The 22,800-nt window shown below is 43.6% G+C and overlaps 1 protein-coding gene across 3 annotated transcripts in view; it reads right to left on the reverse strand.

Annotated features, from left to right (window-relative positions):
* The window catches only part of robo4 (roundabout, axon guidance receptor, homolog 4 (Drosophila)), a 139,257-nt gene that overhangs the window by 55,387 nt on the left and 61,070 nt on the right, over positions 1-22,800 (reverse strand). For all 3 annotated transcript variants that reach the window (XM_043676848.1, XM_043676846.1, XM_043676849.1), the window contains exons 3-9: positions 21,621-21,778; positions 20,564-20,684; positions 19,877-20,015; positions 18,627-18,754; positions 17,080-17,204; positions 12,960-13,185; positions 9,574-9,695 (exon numbers count right to left, since the gene is read on the reverse strand). In XM_043676848.1, the coding sequence (XP_043532783.1) occupies positions 9,574-9,695; positions 12,960-13,185; positions 17,080-17,204; positions 18,627-18,754; positions 19,877-20,015; positions 20,564-20,684; positions 21,621-21,778 (1,019 nt within the window). The remainder of the gene's footprint in view (positions 1-9,573; positions 9,696-12,959; positions 13,186-17,079; positions 17,205-18,626; positions 18,755-19,876; positions 20,016-20,563; positions 20,685-21,620; positions 21,779-22,800) is intronic.

Consider the following 22,800-nt stretch of genomic DNA (forward strand, 5'->3'; position numbering starts at 1 on the left):
TCACCTGCTATGCTTTACCAGCACAACACTCTCATCACTGATGGTGTTACCTAGTAGGGTGACGAAATATCTGAAAACAAACCTTCTAGCTCAGCAAGCAAACTTACACCCAGAACCTCAACCTGAGCTACAAGTCTTCTCAAAACTCATTAAATTTCTTCATTGTTTAGTAGCTGCTGAATATATGTAGCTTTAATGGAGAAATTCTACCTTCATTTGTAAGTGATTTGTTACCTCATGATTTCAGGGTTTCCCAGCTGCCAGTCAGCTGAGGGTTCATTTGTTAACAGGTTTGAAGTCCTCACTTTTGCCTAGTTGATTTTAACCTTACTGCGAATCCTCTTGCATGGTTTGAAAACAGCTTTGTCTTCTTTGCAATCTCTGCCTCAGATATAGCCTTCCCTTCTCTCCCACACTCCTTGTAGCCTCCCTCTGACTCCACACACCCATTTTGCAAATGTCTCCCTCACCATCCTTGCAGCAACCTCCAACTCATTTCCACCCTTGCAGCCAGCTGCTTTGGTGAAAGGGTGGCTCCCAATCTCTACAGAGAAGTGGCTGGGCACTGAACTCCCAGCAGATAGATGTCAAGTGACGCATTTACTTATTTAGCTTACTGTTTTGGGCAGCACAATGGCACAGTGGTTAGCACTACTGCCCCATAGTGCCAGCAATCTGGGTTTGATTCTAGCCTTGGGTGATATAAGCTTTTCAGTAAAATACATTTAAAATATTTAAAAATGCCAACTCTTTCCACTTACCTCCTGCCTGCCAATTAGCCCATCTCCCTGCATGCTACCTCTCCAGTGAGGGAGGGATATGAATGAGGGAGTGTGAGGAGCTGAGAGTGAGAGGTCAGGGAAGTGAAGCAGTGAGTGGGAGGGTCAGATGACAGGAGAGGGTCAAGGCACAATAGGGTCAGGGAGCAAGAGAGTGAAGGGAAAGTGCACTCCAAAGTGACACCAATCAGGTCACAGGCACTACATTGGGCCTGTTGTGAAGCCATAAGACCATAAGACATGGGGGATAAGCAAGCCTATCAACCCACTGAGTCAAGTCTACTATTCAGTGCCTGATCTGATAATTCCTAACTGCACTTTCCTGCTTTTTCTCTCTAACTCTTGATTCTCCTACTGATTAAAAATCTGTCTACCTCAGCCTTGAATATATTTAACATCCCAAACTCTACAGCCTCTAAACTCATGACCCTATCCAAGAAGAAATTCTCCCTCATCTCTGTTTTAAGTGGGTGACTCCTTGATCTGAGATTATACCCACTGATCCTAGACTTTTCTACAGTGGGAAGCAACATGCCAGTATCTAGCCCGTCAGGTCCTTTAAGAATCTGACAGCAATCAGGTTACCTCCCATTCTTTGAAACGCCAATGAGTATAGCCTAACATACTCAATTTCTCCTCAATAATGTAAAATAAAAGCTAAGTGCTCTTCAATGACGACCTCCAAGATGGCGGCACCAGCCCGGTAGATGGTGTTGGGTCTCCTGAGTCCATCTGCTCCAGGCCACAGCATCCTTCTCTTTCTCTCCTTTCTCATATTTTTCTTTTTTTCATCTTCTGACATCATGGAGAAGCCAGAGCAGTGTTAAATGGGTCGTCAGCTGCAGCTGTGGTGGTGCTGGGAATGAGGATTCCTGGCTTTGGTAGGCCTGAAGTGCAGGGATTCCGTGCAGGAGCCTTGGAGCTGTGATTGAAGACCCATTTTCCAGAAGATGAACTCTATTTGTGTAACTTATTTTTATCCTTTTGTAACTCAAAATGGCGTCAGGTTCTGGTGACAAAACACCTCTCATTGGATCTTTTTAGATATATGTGACAGTAAATAACACATAATGGCCCCATTGTATACACAATGTTAAATTGGAATGATGCTTTTTCAGGCAACTTAAAATGGGGGTTTTATTGTATACAGAGAAACACCTAGTTACCTAATCATTGTAAACAAGCACATCATCCAATATCAGAGAGTGAGGACTGCAGATGCTGGAGAGTCAGAGTCGAAAACTGTGGCACTGGAAAAGCACAGCAGGTCAAGCAGCATCCGAGGTGCAGGAGAATCAACGTTTTGGGAATAAGCCCTTTGCTGCAGGTAGTGGTTGTCCTGGTCGGATCCAAATTAAGACGGTCTGAATATTATCTGTAGTCCATGCGAGATAGGTCGGTTGTGTAGGCAGCGCTGAGGAAGGTCATGTGGCTGTGGTAGCGGGTCTGCTTCAGGACGTGGCTGAAAAGCTTCAGGGCAGACGAGATGACCTGGGGGGGGGGGTTGCAGTGAGAGGGAGACTCAATGAGATCCTTGTAGAGCGAGGAGGAGAACTTCTTCCCATGAAGAAGCTTCGCAGTAAGGTTACAGCGACTAGGAGAAAGTGAGGACTGCAGATACTAGAGAGTCAGAGTCAAGAAGTGCGGCTCTGGAAAAGTACAGCAGGTCAGGCAGCATCCGAGGAGCAAAAGAGTCAACTTTTCGGGAATAAGCTTCTCCATAAGCAGTTGTTATGTAATACTCTGACCCTGGCATTCTCAGTGCGCCATAAATAAGTCAACTAGATTGCCAAAACATCAAATTATTGAGCTAACCTTCTACTGCATATGAAGGGATAATTTGGATACAGCAGACTGTTCATCACATTACTTTTCCCCCATGACCTATTCATAGAAGTGAGGGGAAAATAAAGCATTTACAAATCCTGGGGTCAGCATCGGTATACACTTAAGGTACGCATCAAACAGGAACAATATGACCACCAATTAAGCATTAACCACATGCAGTTTTACTATAAGCAGCTTTCATATTTCCTTCATAGTTGCACAAAACTATTGTGGACGTTTTAAGCGAATGGTGTTGAAAAGGTCAATTCCTTATTTTGGGCTCATTTCATGGTCTTGGGCCCAAGCCTCTTGAGATCATTTACTGTAAACAAAAGTCTCGAGGGAGAAAAGTAGCAATTTTGGGATTTAGAATCAGGGCGAGGATGTAGAAAAGGGTGGGAAACCTCCCGGGAAATGAATTTGGAAGACACCATTTCTGCCAACCATTCCAACTCACAAAGGCAACACCGTTGTACAAGTACTCAGCATTTGGACTGCCAGCACCACCCCCACTATTCCCAACTTTGGCTGAAATTACAACATAAAAATAAAAGCTATCTTTCTAAGTTTAGAATCTGCACTCACATTGTTTATAAAATCCAGCTTCGAAGCCCAGGGATTCAAGCTATAAATGGAACACAATGGGAGGAATCTTAGGAATTTACACAGTTGGTGAGGAGCCAAGCGAGAGATTTTCGACTGCAATTTTGCAATAGTCAAAACAATTGTAAGCAGAATGTGGCTGAAACTCTGGGGGTTGGATTCCTTGTCAAAACAACCACCAAATAGGCCAAGAGTCAGAGGTGCTCACAGTGACAATAGCTTTTCAGGTCATTTGGAATAAAAGGCTTTAATTCTTTCCAATGAAAGGGATCTGGAAATATAAGATCCTGCAATAATGCTGCTAACCGGTAAGAGTGTACACCTGCTCCAACTCCTCCACCTCTGGATCATCTTTCGGGAGATCAGGTGGGACCCTGAAGGTGGCTTTTCCACATTCTCCTGCATGCGATGGAATGACATCCCAATCATAGACGAGGGACGTGGGGTCTGCGATTAGAGCTTAGATCCCAAACTGCAAGACTGGTGCAACATCTTTAAGGTGCAACATGTTATTGACATGGAGAAATGGTTAAAGGAAGGACACCTCCATTTTAGTGTCTTAGAGTAAGAGAGATGTACAGCACAGAAACAGACCCTGTCCATGCTGACCAGATATCCCAAACCAATCTAGTCCCATTTGTCAGCAGTTGGCTCATAACCCTCTAAACCCTTCCTATTCATGTACCCATCCAGATGCCTTTTAAATGTTGTAATTGTACCAGCCTCCACCACTTTCTCTGGCAGCTCATTCCATACATGCACCACCCTTTGTGTGAAAAAGCTGTCCCCCTTTGGTCCCTTTTAAATCTTTCCCCTCTCACCCTCGTTCTGGACTCGCCCACCCCTGGAGAAAGAACTTATCTATTTATCCTATCCATGCCCCTCATGATTTGATAAACATCTGTAAAGTCTCCTCTCAGCCGCTGACCCTCCAGCCCCAGCCTCTTCAGTCTCTCCCTACAGCTCAAACCCTCCAATCCTTGCAACATCCATGTAAGTCTTTTCTGAATTCTTTCAAATTTCATAACATCTTTCCTATAGCAAGGAGACCAGAATTTGGAGTGCCTCCTCTCTCATTTACTATGGAGAGTCAAGAATAGAGCCTAGTCCATCATGGAAATGAGTCTTCAATCCATTGACTTCATCTATACTTCCTTCTACCTCATGAAAGCAACCAACATCATCAAAGACTCCTCCCACCCCCACTATACTCTCTTCCCTCCTCCTTCGTCAGGCAGAAGATACGAAAGTTTGAATACACATATGAACAGATTCAAGAACAGCTTCTTTCCCACTAGTATCAGACTTCTGAACGAACCTCTCAAATGTTAATTTGGATCTCTCTCTCTGCACCTTCTCTGCAGCTGTAACACAGTAGCCTGCACTCTGTTCTGCTACACTGGTGTACTTGGTATGGTACAATCTGCCTGGATAGCACACAAAACAACACTTTTCACTATATCTCAGTTCATGTGACAACAATAAATAAATAAATCAATATTTCCCATGGCATGCTACTGTTGCATCCAAGCTGTGAGGTCTCTGATTGGCCTTCCAATCTCAGGAGCCCACGTACCATGTTAACTTGATGACGAGCTACCTCTGGCTACTCCAGAGATTACCACAAAGAGTGATTGTTTCCCCGCACGCTCCCTGACCAAGGGGCCTCAGTGGAGAAATCTAACCCAGTGTTTCCCACCACATTTCAATCAAAGGCACAAGATTGAAGCAGAGAATAACTCTGAGGAAATCCCTGGCCGTAAAGTTAACCCTAATGGCTGAGTGTGCTGATGCTGAGAGCCTTGGATTGTGACCGAGGAGGCCTAACCTTCCAAATTTGCATTATTAAATAACTCTCAATTGTCAGTGACTGACTATCTGATTAACCGGAAGAAGTCTGTGGACATTGTCCCCATGATTTCTGTACATGTGTCAGCAGCAGGGAAGTGACATTTTTCCTGTTAAACCCTTCTGACTGCAGATACAAATGCTGTGAATCACTACAGAAGAGCGAAAAGAATAAGCTGGAATTGAAGCACAAATTACTGTAAACTTCCACTTATACGGCACAGTGGTTCAGTGGTTAGCACTACTGCCTCACAGTGCCAGGGACCTGGGTTTGATTCCAACCTCGGGCGACTGTCTGTGTGGAGTTTGCACATTCTCCCCGTGTCTGCGTGGGTTTCCTCTGGGTGCTCCTGTTTCCTCCCACAATTCAAAGCTGTGCAGGTCAGGTGAATTGGCCATGCTAAATTGCCGATAGTGTTAGGTGCATTAGGCAGAGGGAAATGAGTCTAGGTGGGTTACTCTTTGGAAGGTCGGTGTGGACTGGTTGGCCGAAGGGTCTGTTTCCACACTGTAGGGGAATCTAATCTAATATGTGGAAGAAGATGAAATGAAACACTAGGAAGTGCACAACACAAGCATAGTGTTTAATTTTTCTGTGTTTGATTATGCAAGTCTGCTTACTATTGATGTTTACTGTGCTTGATTGGTTAAGCTATAGTGTTCTTTCACAAAGTGGTGAACTATTGTAGGAAGAGCTGGAAGTCAGAGTTAGAAGTATCAAAAGTACTATAAATAAAATCTGTTTTACACACAGAGAATCTCATGCCATCTCTGCATGACTCTGAGAGATAGAAAACACACAAAAATTATCATTAGTTCCATGACAATTTAAGAATTTGGCCAATCACGCTCTGATACTACTGCCGTGACTTTGTGTCCGTTTATCCAGGGATCGCTGGAATCAGGAGGGAAGGTCCCTGGACTGTGCTGGGTTAGCTGGGCAATGGTAGTGACACTACAAATTGACTCAGTCCCCCAAGAAGAAAGGACAATCAGGCAGACTTCCTGATGAGTATCCACCAGATTTCCAGACAATTTCTTGTAAATGAAAATTATGCCGCAGTGCAGTTCTGGCATTTTGTTTACTTGACAACCAATGCACATCTCTTCACTTGATTAATAAAGGTGCTGCATCAAGTTGCATTCCCAAAGAGTTCTGGAAATATTCAACAAAAATTTAGACCCTGAAGTATCTACTTCTCATAAGTATAAGGGTCTAGTACCAGCATTTGCTTGATGTGGAAACAATAAGGTATTGGCAGACACTTGCTATGGAAGGCAGGTCTGTTCAATATTAGTCATTTTGCTCATTGTGCTGAAATCAAGATTCATGGTGTCGTTCTTTGCTTCACGGGAGCTCAGACTGGTGGAAAAGGTACCTCAAGCTTAATATCATTAATTTCTCATTAATCATATTATTGCATCATCTCCATGATGCTTTTTGAGCTCCAGGGACATTCTGCAACATGGGTTAGGCTCTTATTTATATTTTTCACCCATTTTATTTTGTTTCTCTCACTTGTATTCCTTGCAGTGTGGCCTTCCAGGGACACTCACCAACATTCAACAAGGCAACAAGCATTGTGGTCACAAGGTCCTGATGGCATCACCACAGATATTCAGCAGGGTTTAAACGAGGTGACAAATGACCAACATTGTTCAGCACTCAAGTTCAAAGCTAATTCAGCACTTAGAACTTGGTGGGAGTCTCTCATAATCACACAGGGTGAGGTAAGTCACTTTCCAGGGAAGTATGGTGGTTTCTGTATGTTATTGTGACACACATGGTATTCCTCTGTGGGGCCCAGTCTGCCATCGTCATTGTCATACCCTTTCATCTTTGTACCATTTCTCAACAAGCTTTTAAGCTGAAATAAAATAAAGGATGCTAGCGATCTAAAACAAACAAAAACAAAAATTACTGGAGAAACTCAGTCGGTCTGGCAGCACCTATGGAGAGAGAAAACAGAGTTAACATTTCAAATCCTGCGACCTTTTTTCAGAACTAGAAGCAGCTGAGAAAAGGTAGTATTTAAACTGATGATGGGGCTGTGGGCAGAGGGGAAAGGAGTGAGCAGAGAGGTGGAGAGCAGACCAAAAACGAGAGAAATAAGAGATTTGGTAGACAAAAGGATTGTTGATAGTAAGCTGGGAAGCTAGATAGGTGATCATGGAGCCAATGAGTAGGTGCAAAAGGGTTGCAAGGTCCCAAGGTGGAATATGAGGCGTTCTTCCTCCAGGCGTTGGGTAGTTAGGGTTTGGCGATGGTGGAAGCCCACGACCTGCACGTCCTTGGTGGAGTGGGAGGGGGAGTTGAAGTGTTCAGCCACAGGGTGGTGAGGTTGGTTAGTGTGGGTGTCCCAGAGATTTTCTCTGAAGTGATCTGCAAGTTGGCATCCTGTTTCCCTGATGTCGAGGAGACCACATCGGGTGCAACGAATATAGTAGTTGACATTAGTGGAGATACAGGTAAATTTCTGTTGGATGTGGAAGGATACTTTGGGGCCTTAGACGGAGGTGAGGGGGGAGGTGTGGGCGCAGGTTTTGCAGTTCCTGCAGTGGCAGGGGAATGTGCCGGGAGTCGGGTGTGGGCTGGTGGGGGGGGGCGTGGATCTGACAAGGGAGTCGCATGATGGCATGGTCTCTCCAGAACACTGGGGAGGGAAATAAATCCCTAGTGGTGGGGTCTGTTTGTACGTGGCAGAGGATGATACGATGTATACGGAGGTTGGTGAGGTAGAAGGTGAGAACCAGGAGGGCAGGGGGGCGGTCTGTCCTTGTTGCTTTGGGAGGGGTGAGGTTCAAGGGAAGAGGTGTGAGAAATGGAGGAGATGCACTGGAGGGCAATGTAGACCATGTGGGAGGTGAAGTTTCAGTCTTTGAATAAGGAGGCCATCTGGGATTTTCTATGGTGGAATTGGTCATTCTGGGAACAGATGTGGTGGAGGCGGAGGAATTGTCAGGATGTTGTGTGGTTTAAATGGGCAGTGGTGTAGACAAACTGCTACCTTCATCTCTATCTAGGTGGAACAGGGTCTGCGCATGGAAGGTGCTGGGGAAAGAGAATTGAAGGATTCTTGTAGGTGCTATATGCTGCAGCCACTGTGTGTCAGTGGTGGAGGAAGTGAATGGAAGATGGATTACCAATCTAGCTGTCTGTCTCCTGCAAGATCTTCCTTCGCTCTCCCCAAGTCTTGAAGACATTGACTCAATAGGTGCTGAGAGATACAATGGAACTCCTGCCAATCCACTGAATCAGGAAGTCGGTGCCATTGACATCATCATTGTGAACTACCAGAGAGGTTGGATTTAGAAGTCTTCAACCTGTTGTCACTGCCTCCCTCCCCCCACCTCCCATCCTCAATATAATGGCCTTGTTACGTGTAATGTTTGTTCTGAGGTGGGATAGGGTGTTGATAAGGGCTTGATCAAGTCAGGTCTGCTGACTCTGGAGACATGTTGGAGCAGTCAAAAGGATAGTGAGTGTCAAATCAGCCTGTTTTAAATACAGAAACATAGAAACTAAAAGCAGGCAAAGGCCATTTGGCACATTGAGCCTGGTCCTCCATTCAATATGATCATGGCTGATCATCCAACTCAGTCCCCTGTTCCTGCCTTCTCCTCTACCTTTTGTTCCCATATCCCTTATCGATTTCTTGAAAGTATTCAATGTTTTAGCCTCAACCATTTTCTGTAGCAAAAGATTCCACAGGCTCCCGACTCTCTGGGTGAAGACATATCTCCTCATTCTTGATGGCCATATCAGTTCTCTGAGACATCAGTGTTACAAAAGGCTCTCCAAACTTCACTCCTTATCCCCACCCACTTCTCATTCTACCTCATACGCCCATGCCACTTGATATCAGTCAGTCACTCCATGATACCTCTATAGACACTCAGCCAGTATCCATATAGAGATGTATAGAAATTAAGACTGTAACAGTGAGACAGCACTTACACGCTTGGAAGAAAGCACATTCATGAAACCTATTTAAAGGTTTTAAATCACCTCAGGTGAGCAATACATTATTGAAAAAACAAACCTCTGTTTATAATCACTTTAAAGACAGCTTTTCCTTTAATACTATTAATATTCCTTTAACCAATTAATACTGGCAGTCTCAAAGTTTTGTCTTCTGGTTGGGTTTATAGGAGTCCCGTTGTCTCTTAAATGTCTTGGCAGTAGTCTGTGTATATTTTAACAATAGCCTTTTATTTACAGACTAACTGTTTACACATTTTGTATTTACCTAGCTCAGAGTTTCTCCCCAGTGTGATCTCTATAACAGCTCTTTCTCAGTCATCATCTTCCATCATGGTTCAGTTCTAATCTCTTAGACACATGCTGTTAATTCATTACTTCACACTCACGACGATGTTAACTTTTTCTCAAATTCCAGATTTCTTAATTGAATTTAAGTTCCTTAAGGTGGAACTGATTAGATATCTTCAGGTCCCCCTGAATTGTCCCGTATACACGGTGCACATTGCATTCCTCATCAGTTTGTAATCGTACCTTGTAACCTTTAATGATGCCGTTGTGTGACTCAGGAGGAGGGGGTTCCCAGCTGATCACAATGCTGCCATTCCTACTTTCCGTCGTTGCTACAATCACACTGTGGGGAGCAGCATCCGGCACTAAATATCAAGCACAGGAGACACCGTGTTAACAGCAAATACCAAACGCTCACATATGGGCAAGAAATGAGCCTCATTCCAGATGAAGGGCTTATGCCTGAAACATCAATTTTCCTGCTCCGCAGATGCTGCCCAACTTGCTGTCCTTTTCCAGCACCTTGAATATGGGCAAGAAATGTCCAAACCGGCAAGCAAAAGATAGATTTTTGGGAATTAATCACTTATGAAAATATAATGCATGAGGATTACTCTTAGGAAGGCTTCAAAATATTAACATTCAATGTGGGTCTGTACCTAGAATTCACAAATGCTGAGCTCCTGTATCTATCACCATAAGCAAGCTAATAACGAGTCCATTGGAAATAGAGAACAAATCATCTCAAAATTATATTTCTGCTTTTTAAAAATTCTTTTATGAGATTCTGATATCGCTGGCTAGACCCATGTTTGTTCTCCATCCCTGGAGAAGTGGTGATGAGCTGCCTTCTTGAATTACTGCAGTCAAAGTGGTGTAAATACCTAAACAGAACTGTTAGGAAGGAAGTTCCAGGATTTTGTCCCAATGACTGTCAGGATGTTGTGTGGTTTAAATGGGCAGTGGTGTAGCCAAACTGCTACCTTCACCTCTATCTAGGTGGAACAGGGCGTGCGCATGGAAGGTGCTGGGGAAAGAGAATTGAAGGATTCTTGTAGGTGCTATATGCTGCAGCCACTGTGTGTCAGTGGTGGAGGAAGTGAATGGAAGATGGATTACCAATCTATCTGATTGCTTTGTTCTGAATAGCGTTGAGCTTCTTGAGTGGTGTTGAAGGCTGTACTCACTCAGGAAAGTGGAGAATATTCCATCATACTCCTGACTTGTGCCGAATAGACAAGTGGATAGGCTGTGGGGAATCAGGAAGTGAGTTATTTGCAGCAGTATTCCCAGGTTGTTATACCTCCTATACCTTTGATGTTCACTTATTCTATTGATATTGGGACAGCACCACTCTCCAAAGGAACTTTTACCACATGCAAGATATATAAAATGAACAACACTGAGTGACAACTCTAGTCACATCCTATAACATGAAGAGAAAGGCAGACACATAGGAAGAAACAGCTTGCATCAACTTGCAAGATGAAAATGTAAGTGCAATGTGATGACGATCAGATAAACTATTTTGGTGATGTCGGTTGAAGGAGAAATACCACTTTCTACTTTTCAAAATGCCAAAAGCTATTCAAAGAGTGTTGGAGGTAACTCTATAGGTGGCATGGGTTCCTCTCCATTATAAGGTTCCGGTTTGACGTCTCACTACAGGGCATGAACAGAAAAATCTCAGCTAATCGAATGCAGCACTGAGGAAGCATTACACCTATCTTTCAGTTGTAGAATTAAACCAAAGCTCCATTTGCTTACTTGGGTAGACATACACATTCCCATAGTGTTATTTTGAAGAAGATTTACCTCAGCATCCTGGCCAATACTTAGTTCGTAACCAACATGAAAAACAGAATTGGTTGTTATTCCACTGCCACCTGTCAGAAATGGCTGAATGTGAATTAGTTGAGTGAATTACAGATTATGGTTTCAAAGAGTGCTTCGCTCGGCTGTAAAACACTTTGGGGAGGTGATCATGACAAATAAGTCAAGCAAAGGTTTACAATGGGGATACTAGGATGGAGTTTTCTCCTTCCTGTAGATGGTGTCAAGGGGAAATAATTGGGTGAGTTAGCCCGGGGAGATAGCCATCCCCATTTTGCTGTGGCACAATTATGTTTTGGGCAAGAAGATCCCTGGGAGAGTTTTCTCAACCCACCGCCAAATAAGACCTTTAGCTGGCTACGTAGTGGACATTTTAGAGCCTCAGCTCACCACCTCCCTAATCCTCTGCCTCCCCAACAAGCAAGAAAGCTAGCTAGCTTCTCGTATGCAAAACCGGAGTGACCCACTGGAATTGTTTGGTGGGGTAGGAGAGCTCCATTTGCCCTCATCAAAGTATAGACATGAATGGGGGGGACAGGAGATGACATCTGGAAGCCATACTGCTGTCATTGCCAAAGTCTCCTCCTCCCCTCCTACCCATGCCCTTGACCCACAAACCCAACCTCACAACAAGAACATGGTAGCCCACAAACCAACCAACACACTAAAACAGCAGCTAATGAACTTGAAAGACCCTATACAGACAACAAGCAAAACAAATGTCATTTACAAAATACCGTTTAAGGACTGTAAAAAACACTACATTGGACAAACAGGTAGAAAAGTACCTATCAGGATACATGAACACCAACTAACCACAAAACGACATGACCCTCTCTCACTAATATCCTTACATACAAATGAGGAAGGACACCACTTCGACTGGGACAACACATCCATCCTAGGACAAGCCAAACAGAGACACACACGAGAATTCCTAGAAGCATGGCATTCTAATCGGAACTCAATCAACAAACACATTGACTTGGACCCAATTTACCACCCCCTAAGAAAAAGAACTGGAGATGACATCACCATAGGAAATGACATCACAACAGGAAATGACATCACCAACCCAAAGAAACCCAAACATATGAATAGAAAGCAGGAATCATCAGCAATGCTTTGCCCAGAGGCCCACTGAAGATGTTACCTTGTATGGTGATGAAACATCTGAACATGAACCTTGCAGCTCAGCGAGCAAACCTACATCCAGAACCTCAACCTGAGCTACAAATCTTCTCAAAACTCACTAAGAACATTAATGATCTTGACGCCATTGGATCCCCGAAAAGTAGGCCTCGACCCAGAAGCCACCAGGCAATCAGAGGTGAACCAAGAGAACACTGTTGAGATCTGTGATAGGCTGTGAAACGTGCTGTCACTCATCTGTCAGCTTGCAATGAGGCGATCGGTGTCTGATTGGGCGGGTTATCTTGACAGTCACCATCTTACAGGCCCACCCAGCACTTAGCCACAAAGAATAGAGGATTCTACCACAGGGCTAACTTCATATCTGAGAAAGGCATGTCTAACACTATACAATTTCTTCTGTGCTGCATTGAAGCACCTGCCGAGACTCTTTGTACAAGTATCTGGAATGGGATTTTAACACTATGTTCTGACTCAGAATCAAGAGTGTTATCAACTGAGCCACATTATAACAGCAGAAGAGCACTGATGATAAGCCTCAAACCCCGATAGCCTGTACTTCAAGTATCTATGTTCTAGACATGATATCCCTCCCAACAGTTATTACCCATTGTAGGGGGCAATCTTGAGTCTTCATGTCTCACCTTCCTCGGGAACCTTTCCATGCTTTGTATTGCTGTCTGGACTGCGGAATCTGCCACTGTATGCCTGAATCTTGAACTCGTACATGTAGCCCCTCTTTAGGGAAGTCAGGACCATGCTCCTCTCAAGGGGCTGGGCAACCTGCTGCTCCATCCATTCCACACTCAGAGGTAGCAGAGAACGAAAGGAAACCATAAATCCTTCGATGTATTGGGATGGGGAAATAACCTGCCAAAGGAGAGAAAACTGAATGAGTTTTGTGCAGATTGGTGAACTCCCTTTTTGACCAAGTAGCTTAAGTACATAGCAACAAAGAGAAAATTCATGTGGAATGACTGGGTTTAGCAATTCCTGATGATGGACATATGTCCGAAACATCAAATCTCCTGCTCCTTGGATTCTGCCTGACCTGCTGAGCTTTTTCACCACCACACCTTTCAACTCTGACTCTCCAGCATCTGCGGTCCTCAATTTCTCCCATTAGCAAGACTAATTGATCTTATGAAGAGCAGTATTATGAGGGATACAATTCTCATAAATAACCTACAACCTCCCTGTCCTGGTCACTATCTGATGATAGTGACCAGGCAGTTTTCTCTCCAACCTATCCATGATCTTATACTCCTCAGTCAGGTGTCCCCTCAACCTTCTCTGCTCCAAGCAAAACAACCTGAGCCTATTCAGGCTCTCTTCACAGCTAAAATGCTCCATCCCAGTCAATATCTAGTGAAACTCCTTTGCATCCTGTCCAGTGCAATCACACCCTTTCTATAGTGCAGTGACCAGAACTGCACAGTACTAAAGGTGTGGCCTAACCAGATTTCTGTACAGCTCCAGCATAACCGGTGCCTAGACTGATAAAAACAATGGTCCCATATGGCTTCCTGACTATGCTATTATCCTGTCCAGCCATCTGCTTGTATTTGTGGCCAAGCACCCCAAAGATCCCTCTGTTCTGCTGAGCTTCCTAGTGTTTTATCATTCATTGAGAATTCCCTTGTCTTGTTACTTCCTCCAAAGTGCATTACCTCACATTTATCAGGGTTAAATTCCGTCTGCCACTGATCTACCTACCTGACCAATCCATTTATATCTTCTGTTTTTTTTATCTTTTTATAACATTAGACCTTCCTCCTCACTGACAATCGCCTGGTCAATCTTTGTATCATCTGCAAGCTTCCCCTCAAGATGCTTACTACAGCATCGACAGTTCACATAAACAGCACTGATCCCTGAGCTACAACACTGCATAATACATCTCAGTCTCCCAAACAGTCTTCTACCACTGCCCTCTGTCTCCTGCCACTAAGCCAATTTTGGATCTAAATTGTCAAGTTACCCTGGATCCAATTTGTCAAGTTACCCTGGATCCCATGTGCTTTTACCTTCCTTATCAGTGTCCCATGTGGGACATTGTCTAAGGCCTTGCTGAAATCCATTTAAACTAAATCCCCTACCCCACTCTCATTTGCACACATGGTCACCTCCTCAAAACATTCAACCAGATTTGTTAGGTATGACCTCCCTCCGACAAAGCCATGCTGACTATCCCTGCCTCTTGCCTCTTGAAATGGAGATTGATTTTCTCCTTCAGAGTTTTTTCCAACTGATGTGAGGCTCACTGGTTTGCAATTCCCTCATTCATCTCTTCATGAATAGTGGAAGCACATTAACTGTCCTCCAGTCTTCTGGCGCCTTCCTTGTGGCCAGAGGGGAATTAAATATTTAAGCCAGTGATTTCTTCCCTCATCTCCCACAGCAATCTTGGATATAACTCACCCGCACCTGGGGGTTTGTCCACTTTTAAGTCCACCAAAACCTCCAATATCTCCCCACTCCCGAGGTCGATATACTCGAGGATCTCAGTGCATATTCCCAAATTCTCCTTCTCCCGAGTAAAGACAGATGTGAAGTACTTATTTAATGCTTGGGTGGCACGGTGGCTCAGTGGTTAACACTGCTGCCTCATAGTGCTAAGGATCTGGGTTCAATCCCACCCTCAGGCGACGGTGTGGAGTTTGCATGTTCTTGCCATGTATGCAGGTGCTCCAGCTTCCTCCCACAGTCCAAAGTTGTGCGGGGTAGGTGGATTGGTCATGAAAATATGGGGTTAGATCTGGGGAGGATGCTATTTGGAGAAGTGGTGTGGACTTGAAAGGCCTGTTTCCACAGTGTAGGGGATTCTATGTTTCTCTCCAACTTTACCAATGTCCTCCTGCTCCACATAGAGATTTCCCTAATGGGACCTACCCTTTCCCTAGTTATTCTCTTCGCCTCAATATACTTGTAGAATATCTTGGACTCTCCTTAATTTTGCTCATCAGTGATTTTACACGCTCCCGTTTTTCTCTCCTAATTGCACTCCCTGCACTCCTATAATCCACTAGGGCCTCCATTGATTTGCACCCTTTGTATATGTTGAACCCTTCACTTGCCCATTTCATCCAGCTCTGAATTTTCCTTGACATCCAGTATTCTCTGGGGTTGTTGCTCCTACATATCACCCTAAAGGGAATGTGTTGAATCCATAGTCTGTCCAATTCCTGTTAGAACACTTCCCACCAGTCTGCTGTCAATTTACCCAGCAGTAGCTGTTCATAGTTTATTTTGGCCAAGGTAGCCAAACATGCAATCCTGAGTATGATGTGAGGCTCCATGCCAGCATTATAATGAATAATGAATATGTTTGATATTAGGTTTGATGTAGATTAAAGCTCCCTTGAGGTATATATAACGTAACTACTCCATAAACTAAATATAAGGTTAAGATCCTGATGGAGTTAATGTCTTCATGATTTGCCTTACAATGAGCAGTGAAGAGTCTTCCTTTCATAGGTTTCCTCAAACACGTGCTATGTCAATATAACTTTTAATGTCATTGAGTCATTCTCATTTACCTAATTTCCTGAGGGAATTGATTGATTACTGATATAACCTTCAACTTTGGGGAACTCCAAATTTTCAGTGATTTCCGAATAATAAAGGAAACTCTTCAGGAAATACAGAATTATAGAATTGTTACAGCACAATAGGAGACCATTCGGCCCATCATGTCTGCACTCACTCTCAGAATGAGCAATTCAGCTACAGCCATTGTCCTGCCTTCTCCACAGAACACTGCACATTCTTCCTTTCCACATAACTATCTAATTCTCAACTGAATACTGTAACATCAAACCATTCTGCACCACACTCTCAGGGAGTGCATTATGGACATGAAAATTAGGAGCAGAAGTAGGCCAATCAGCCCCTTGTGCCTGTTCCACCAATCAATAAGACTATGGCTGATCTGATTATAACCTTGGTCAATGTCATGTAATCCAGGCTTTCCTGTGATTGTCACACTGAGTGGCTTGCTAGGCCATTTCAGAGAGTGGTTAAGAATCAAATACATTGCGTGGGTCTGGAGTCACGTACACTACAGGCCAGACCGGGTAAGGATATCAGTTCCTTCCCTGAAAGTTTTTAGTGATTTTTTTTCCTAATTGACATGGTTTTATGGTCAACATTAGACTCCTAACTCCAAATGATTTATTTCAATTGAATTCAAATTCCACCACCTACCATGTCTGGATTCATGGCACATTACCTGGGTCTTTGAATTAATAGTCTCATCATAATACCATGAGACCTTCGCCCCTCCCCTCCAAGGATGACTATAATAGTTGTCAACCAAAGTAAAACTTACGTACATTTATATTAAATTCCCCTCATGATAAATGACAATGTTCTATTAGTTTTCCTAATTACTTGCTGTACCTGCATAATAACCTTTTCGCACTTGAATACCCAGATCCCTCTGCATCTCAGAGCTTTGCAATTTCTCACTGTTTAGATATTATGCTTCTTTTTTATTCTTAAGTGGACAATTCCCACGTATACTCCATTTGCCGCATTTTTGTCCATTCTCTTAACCCAACTGTATCTTTTTGTTGTCTCCTTGTGCTCTTTTCACAAATTACTTTCTATTTATCCTGATGTCATTACCAAATTTGTCTACCATATCTTTGTCCCTTCACTACAGACTTAAAGTGCATTAGGTGTGGAATCAGCCGAGGGGCAAACAAGGGCAGAGTAAAAGAGTAACTTCTTGAAAGATAGGCTTAGAAACCAGATCCCTACCTTCCAGTGGAGATAGACATGTGCAGATGATGGAAGAACAGTAACGTTGTCAAGGTAAATCCTAACATCCAACAACTCCCGATGAGTGTCTTTCTCCTTGTCTCTCTGGCCAGAATCAACAGCATCTAAAAGATAATAAAAATCCAAATCATGAACCAGTCGGGGCAATGTGGGATCTACTGCAGGCGGAGTAATACATCTTTCCTTTCTAATGTTGATGGGTATTTTCAATATTGACTGTTTTGATTTAACGTTCCGTTATTGAACAAGGAATGGTCCATTTTAAACAGACAGAGAGTAAGAAAGGACTAATTGATCCATCAAATCCATTTCATGTCTACTCTGTGCACCATGACTCCTCAAAAAAAAACCAACCATGGGTCTTTCTGAGGGACAAAAGATAAAGGAAAAATTAATTCAAGGGAAGGAGAATTCAAAAAAATCCTCTTCAATCCCTGAAAGCAAGCACACAAGTTCAAGAAGACCACAGTTACTGTAATTAACATCTCCCAATTGGGGGAGGTGATGCCCTAGTGGTATAGTTGCTGGGCTGTTAATCCAGAAGCCCACATAATGTCCTGAGGACCCAGATTCGAATACCGCAATGGCAGATGGTGGAATTGAATCGAATTTTTAAAAATCTGGAATCAAGAGTCTAATGATGACCATGAATCCATTGCCAATTATCAGAATTGACATCTGGTTCACTCACTTTCGGGAAGGAAACTGCCATCCTTACCTTGGTCTGGCCTACGTTTAACTCCAGACCCACAGCAATGTGGTTGCCTCTTAACTACCCTCTAGGCAATTTGTGATAGACAATTAATGCTGGCCTGGTCAGTGTCCTCATTTCAAGAGTGAATTAAAGGAATACTGTAGCAAACCTCTGTGTGTTGTTATGCCAAGCACAGTTAGAAACCTATCCAGCTCTCTTTTTAAGATTTATGGAGATTCTGAATTCACAGTATGAACCAGCAACTCATTCCGTTGCCTAATTACATTTTGTGAAACATGAAATCCTATATCTAGTACTCAGCTGACATAACTTATACCTTCCCTTGGTCTTCCCTAAACTATTTAAATCAATCAGCCTATCCGCATGGACTGAATCTCATGGCTTCAGTATTGTAAAGATCTGAATAATTGTCGTTTATGCATTTTTTGACAGGCATATGGATGTACATGGAATAGTGTAGGTGGGATGGGCTTCAGATTAGTATGTTCGGGCGGTGCAACATCGAGGGCCGAAGGGCCTGTACTGCGCTGTAATGTTCTATGTTCTATGTTTTACCAAAAGAATAGCTCTACAAAACTAACATGGCAGCTGAGGATCTTTCAACCCTCTCCCTACTCCCTACTCTTTTATGAGCAATATATGTGACAATCACTCTTATCTCATTATTCAGTTCATTTTTAGGATGTTAAACTTTAAAGCTTCATGTCACTTTTCTACCAGCATCTTTGGCCAGATGTGGTTTCAGATTACTTCCCTCTCAGGCTTTTACCAAACCTCCTTATAAGTCAAGCATTTCAAATGTAAAACCCACCTTGCACAAAGAGGGAGATGGACACAGAGGCTGCACCCACCAGATTTTCTGCTAGGCAGGTGTAGTGGCCTGCATCATTGAGAGTAGTGTAGTGTATCGTTATTGTGTTGTCAGAGTTCACCTCGTACCTGTTGAATGAAAACTATAGTTAGAGCGCAAAGAGGAATATTAATTGCCTTCCATACTCAGCTTCAAGAACCAACTCACTCTCGGGTCAGATGTGAATGGGACCAAGGGACTTTAAAGCACCTCACTGAAATCAGACAGATGTTAGAAGCTAAATGAAGGATGGATGAATATATTAGCAAGTCCAAAATTAAGAGCAACAGTTTTAATTTTAGCTTGGCTATTTAGGATGAGTGCACTGTCAGATAAGACAGCAAACCATCAAACTGGGCAGCATGGACAGGTTGGGCTGTAGGGCCTGTTTCTTTGCTGTAAACTTTTATAACCTTGGTCTCATCATAATATATTCCAAAAATTGTTTGAAAGAAGAGAGTTAGGAGCTGGTAGGTGGGATTAGTTAAGTTTGGGATTGTATTTGGCATGGACTGGTTGGACCAAAGGGTCTGTTTCCATGCTATATGGCTCTGTGACTCTTACAGGGTTCTCCCTGACATTCTGAGTAATTTTTATCCCTTGGAAATTCTGCCTGCTTTGTTTCCTATATTACCACTGTGACTAAACTTCAAACATACTCTATTGGCAATAAAGTATTTGAGAGTGCTGAGGATATGGATGATTCAAATACAACTTGCTTCTTTTGTTTCGTTTCCAAATTGTTCTGGAGTAACGATCAAACAAGTGCTTTAGTTCAGGGAGTATGTTCCAGCTGGCGACCTGGCAGGAGGCTGGAAGAACACAGCTAGGCAGCATCAGGAGGTGGAGAAGTCGACATTTCGAGTGTAACCCTTCTTCAGGACTGGGGGTGGATGTAGGGGGAGTTGCAGATAAAGGGGGAAATGGGATCAGGGTGGTGAAGTGGGGATAGGTGAAGACAGATGGAGGGTACGACCTGGTTGGTCAATGGGAGGAATGAGTCCGATTGGTGGCAGGGAGGAGTGGCAGGGAGGGGGAAGAGAAGGGAGTTGGGGAATGAGGAGGAAGGTTATTTGAAATTGGAGAACTCAATGTTGAGTCCTCTGGGCTGTAGGCTGCCCAGGCAGAAGATAAGGTGTTGTTCCTGCAATAGGAGCCATGGCTTGTTGGTGACCTGGGCGCATTGCCCCTTAAAACCAGTCTTTACTCACCTCCCTGTGGGAAGGTCACCATTTTCCTTCAGCCAGTGTACACGTGGCATTGGATCACCACGGACCTCACAGGGAAATGTCACGGTATCCCCAGCTGTTACTGTCACATCACTCGGCCTCAGGACAAAGGTCGGCTTTTCTGGAGTGTAGTAGAAACAGAGTTACGGGATTGCCAGCAAAAGGAAGTGAGTCGTAACCTGCTGCCGGACTTTGCACCTTCACCCACTTCTCAAACTCAGACTGAAAACTAGGAGATAATTCAAATTTTACTTCACAATCTGAGCTACAGCAAGTCTGTGATAGATCCAGGCATTGGATGAGTTAGAAGCTGCCTTGGAATTTTATTCATATACATTTAAAAAGAGTTTGGCCCACTGGCTGAGAGTGTAGCACACAAAAGGCAGTTATGAGGCAGTGCTGATTGGTAAAGGTACAACATTAGATTGAGGCAATGTCGAATTGTTCATATGGATCACATTACATTACTGAAAGTTGAGCAGGAAGTTCTCCTGAATATTACCAGGGCAATATTGCCAAAAACAGAATAACTAGCCATTCGTCTCATGTTCAATGGAGTAATCTTGTATGCTTGTCATCATATATCCTTCTAAAAACACAGATCCTTGTCACTGCCAATTACATTCTCAATATTTTGCACACGTGTATTAATTGTAAATTTGCTCGTACCTAATATGGACATACGTGCAGCCCTGCTCTCCCGCCGTCCCACTTTATTCATCGCTATGCAGATGTACACTCCCGAGTCACTCCAGTGAGTCTGGGAAATGATGAGCTTGCCAACAGTGATCTGCAGTAAAGGCCAAAACCTGGAGCTGAGACAAAGTCCAAGTGGACAAAAGCTTTCCTCATGACATTCCCTTGCTAAACAGGTAGAGCACAAGATTCATTGAAAGAAAACTGAGAGTTACTGTATTACAGTCACAAATTAGTGGATCAGTCAACTTGTCCAGCAGGTTAAGGTGCATTTCCTGGGATTCCCAGGATTTGAGTCACGATCTCATATTTCTTGATTAGACCAGTTGTCTATCCATGCCCTATGTTCAATGTGATAAATATTTCCCACAGCATCAACACATTTTTAAAAAGAAGTCAAATGTCAAAGTTTTACCCAGTGTGGAGAAGAGTGAGTGTTTTTACAAGGACCCAAGAAAGACACAAAAAAGCAGTAGATCATTCAGCCCATTTGAGGCTGCTGATCTTTTCATTATGAACATGGCTGATCCTCAACTTTATCCACGCAGGAAATCCCAAGGAACTATAGGCTCCCAAGCTCCCAGGTCATGTAAATGAGACTCCAGACTAAAGATATTCCTTTTGTCTCTCAGTATTTACATATGTCATGCCTAGCATTCATTAATGATCTGTATTCAAAACTCGAATGGATGGATATCCTCGGTTAATTATTGGTGTAGCTATGAGCACATACAAGATTGTGCAGCAAGTGCTGCCCAGTCATGGAATCACGTTGAACAGGAGACATTTTGTTCTGTAAATTGCAAGCATAGGCTGGCTAAGTCTGGTCTGTACTCTGCAGATTATCCTGGTCTAGATAAGTGAGGATGCCACTTATACAGAGTATGGTGCATTCCATATTAAATGAAACAAACTCCCCAATTGGTTTCCTCAGTGGTTAAGTTTCTGAACCTTACACATCACAATGCCTTTCCATTCACAGCAGGCAACAGACTGGCCAGGCCAGGTATGAAACAAGTGATGGACTCACTCTGTAACGGTCGTCTTTTACATTCAGAGGTGCCCCATTCTTCTTCCATGTGACGGTGGGCTCTGGGTAGCCTCGAGGTGGCAAGCACTGTATTTCTGCCTGTTCACCCAAGGCCACCACTACATCACTTGGCTGCAGTCTAAAGTCATCCCGCAAGGCTGAAATGAAATAAGATCATGAGCATACGCATGCTTAATCCCGAGGCACACCTAGTGAAACTCTTCTGAGGAAAAGGCTACTGAATATGGCCCTGCACTAACATTGACGCCGAGATACCATAGCCCTTCCATTTACAGGCTATCAGAACCATACAAATCATTAGAATGGTTCGTTCTGTCACTGCCATAACATGAAAAGACAGATTTTATTTATCGGTCCTTGAGCAGCACAACATACCTCAGAAACATGAGGTTAACCAACCCACCCCCCCAAGGCCACCACTACATCACTTGGCTGCAGTCTAAAGTCATCCCGCAAGGCTGAAATGAAATAAGATCATGAGCATACGCGTGCTTAATCCCGAGGCATACCTAGTGAAACTCTTCTGAGGGAAAGGCTATTGAAGATGGCCCTGCGCTAACATTGATGCTTAGATACCATAGCCCTTCCATTTACAGGCTATCAGAACCATTCAAATCATTAGAATGGTTCATTCTGTCACTGCCATAACATGAAAAGACAGATTTTATTTATCAGTCCTTGAGCAGCACAACATACCTCAGAGACATGATGTTAACCAACCCACCCCCACCCCATTCCACCACAGGCTCTCTACTCTCCCTTTGCCCATCTCCCATTCTGCCTCACCTCAAGTTACCCCTTTCCAAGGGTCACTCTCCATCTCAAACCTGTGCTCTCCACCAGTAATGCAATTGCAGGCAATGTCAGTTCGAAGCCAATGTCCAGTCATGCAAATAAGGTCGAAGAGCCTAAAACAGCCCAGGCCTCACTCTGAACTAAATAAACTGTCAGTCCCCACTCTTGCCCTGTATCCTGGATGCTTTCCTCGTTATAATCAGGTCTCTGTGGATAGTGTTTGGGTGACAGCTGTCCTCAGACTTACTACAGGATGAGACACTTGTGTGCCAGACATCCCTGTAGAATTTGGGTTTGAAATCTAGGATGACACTCTGAGGTTGTATTGAGAGACTGGTGCCATTTCAGAGCACCTGTCCTTCTG

This window comes from Chiloscyllium plagiosum, chromosome 35, assembly GCF_004010195.1.
Source record: "Chiloscyllium plagiosum isolate BGI_BamShark_2017 chromosome 35, ASM401019v2, whole genome shotgun sequence".
Lineage (NCBI taxonomy): Eukaryota > Metazoa > Chordata > Chondrichthyes > Orectolobiformes > Hemiscylliidae > Chiloscyllium > Chiloscyllium plagiosum.